The 1,751-nt window shown below is 32.6% G+C and overlaps 1 protein-coding gene across 1 annotated transcript; it reads right to left on the bottom strand.

Annotated features, from left to right (window-relative positions):
* Positions 1-874: 874 nt before the first annotated feature.
* LOC105618125 lies at positions 875-1,540 on the bottom strand. The gene has a single exon (XM_012199670.1). It carries the CDS (start codon positions 1,538-1,540, stop codon positions 875-877), a length of 666 nt encoding a protein of 221 aa, XP_012055060.1.
* Positions 1,541-1,751: the final 211 nt, after the last annotated feature.

Below are 1,751 nucleotides of genomic sequence, written 5' to 3'. Positions count from 1 at the left end.
AAAACCTACAAAACACATAATCTTTATATAGATAGCACTCATGGAAACTTCAAGAATAATGATTCAATATATTAACTGATATTTGGAAGTTTTTTGGAGTGGCTGATTTTGAATTCAAAGTTAAAATTTTCAAATTTTTTAAATACAAAATGGCAGAACAAAATCATTTTATTATCATAAATGCAGTTGTACGAAAGATTAAGAATGAAAAACAGATAGGAAGAAATTGATAAGATTAAGAAAGGATCAGAATTTAACAGACATTAAGAAATATCAATAATAAATAAATGTAGAAATATGTCCTCGGACACATATTACAATAAAATATAAACATAAGTAACAAGGATATGACCCAGTTGCGCGATCGGTATGGAAAAATCGATCGCAACTAACTGTAATTGCGAAAGTGCTGACGATTACGTGCCAATGCGGCAAGGACGCCTAACTTACACAAAATCGCCAAGATAAAACTGAAAGGAAGGATGCACAAGCAGGTCACTCAATTAACTCTCATTATTCATATAAATATAAATAAAAAAAAATATAAAAAAAAAATTGGCTGATTTGTATAAAATGGAAGTATTTCATAGTTTTAAATTTGACAATTTTTTGTTTTAGATTTGAAATTATTTAAAATCTATCAGTGTTCATGTACTTTTATGCAAATTAATCTATTTTTTGCAATATAAGTCCGCTAAATAAAATACTCCATTAAAATCTTGCTATCATATTGACTGTGATGTTGGCATTATCATACTATAGCCAATACGGTGGCAAGATTTTAATCCAACAAGAAAGCAACAACATTTAAATTAAAAATTAATCTTGTAATCATAAGTTTGCAAGAAGTTTTCAAATTTAACAGTTTCGCATTTCAAAGCATATTACCATCTATACACATAAGAGTGCTAGTAACGAACAAGTACAACAAAACGTTCGTATTGAATGACTCCTCTATACATTCGGCCAACCGGATAAGTTGACAATGTCTTTGGATTGCTTCGGCTATTGCGCGACGTGCCTCGCTAACTCGGAATTCCGATAATTTGATACACAATGCATCAAATTGGGAACACAGATGCATGACTTGTCCAAAAAAGAAACTGGTAGTACCAAAAGTTACTATACCAGTTATGAACATTTGCATCGCCTGAATCACCATAAACGCCTGTTGCAACGATGCGGTTCGAAATACGCAAGATTGACTTCTATTATTATCAAGTTGTCCTGTTTTCGCTGTGAGCGCTGATATCGCCATAACGGCGTAACCACCTATTATGATACCCACAAGAATGAAAGTAAGTATCGTCACTCGTATCGACATTGTCGCATATTTCTCCATGATCCAACGAATTTTTTTATCTTTCTGCATGGCCCAATCGTCCATCATGGAGGTGATTATCTCAAGTAATTCTTCTCGATGGATACGAGGTGTGATTAATCTTGTGAGAGCTAATGCGCCAGCGGCACCAGTTGTTATCGAGTCAAGAGATTTTTTGCTATTACAATGTAGATAGATTTCGGTAAAATAAACGGACATTGGAACTACCTAGAAAATAAAAGCTTGTCATACATATTGTTCAATAATTATTAAAAAAGAAATTTAATTATTTATGTTATTTATATTATATGCATAATACAGAATTTATATTATTCATACATATATATTAACACGATTGCGAATTATTAAGATACTTTCTTTGTGCGCGCGCGCGTATGTGTGTGTGTGTGTGTGTGTGTATGTGTGCGCG

The sequence above is a fragment of the Atta cephalotes genome, assembly GCF_000143395.1.
Source record: "Atta cephalotes unplaced genomic scaffold scaffold00001, whole genome shotgun sequence".
NCBI lineage: Eukaryota > Metazoa > Arthropoda > Insecta > Hymenoptera > Formicidae > Atta > Atta cephalotes.
The sequence above is the reverse complement of the archived record's forward strand: the minus strand, read 5'-3'. Positions and strand labels throughout refer to the sequence as shown.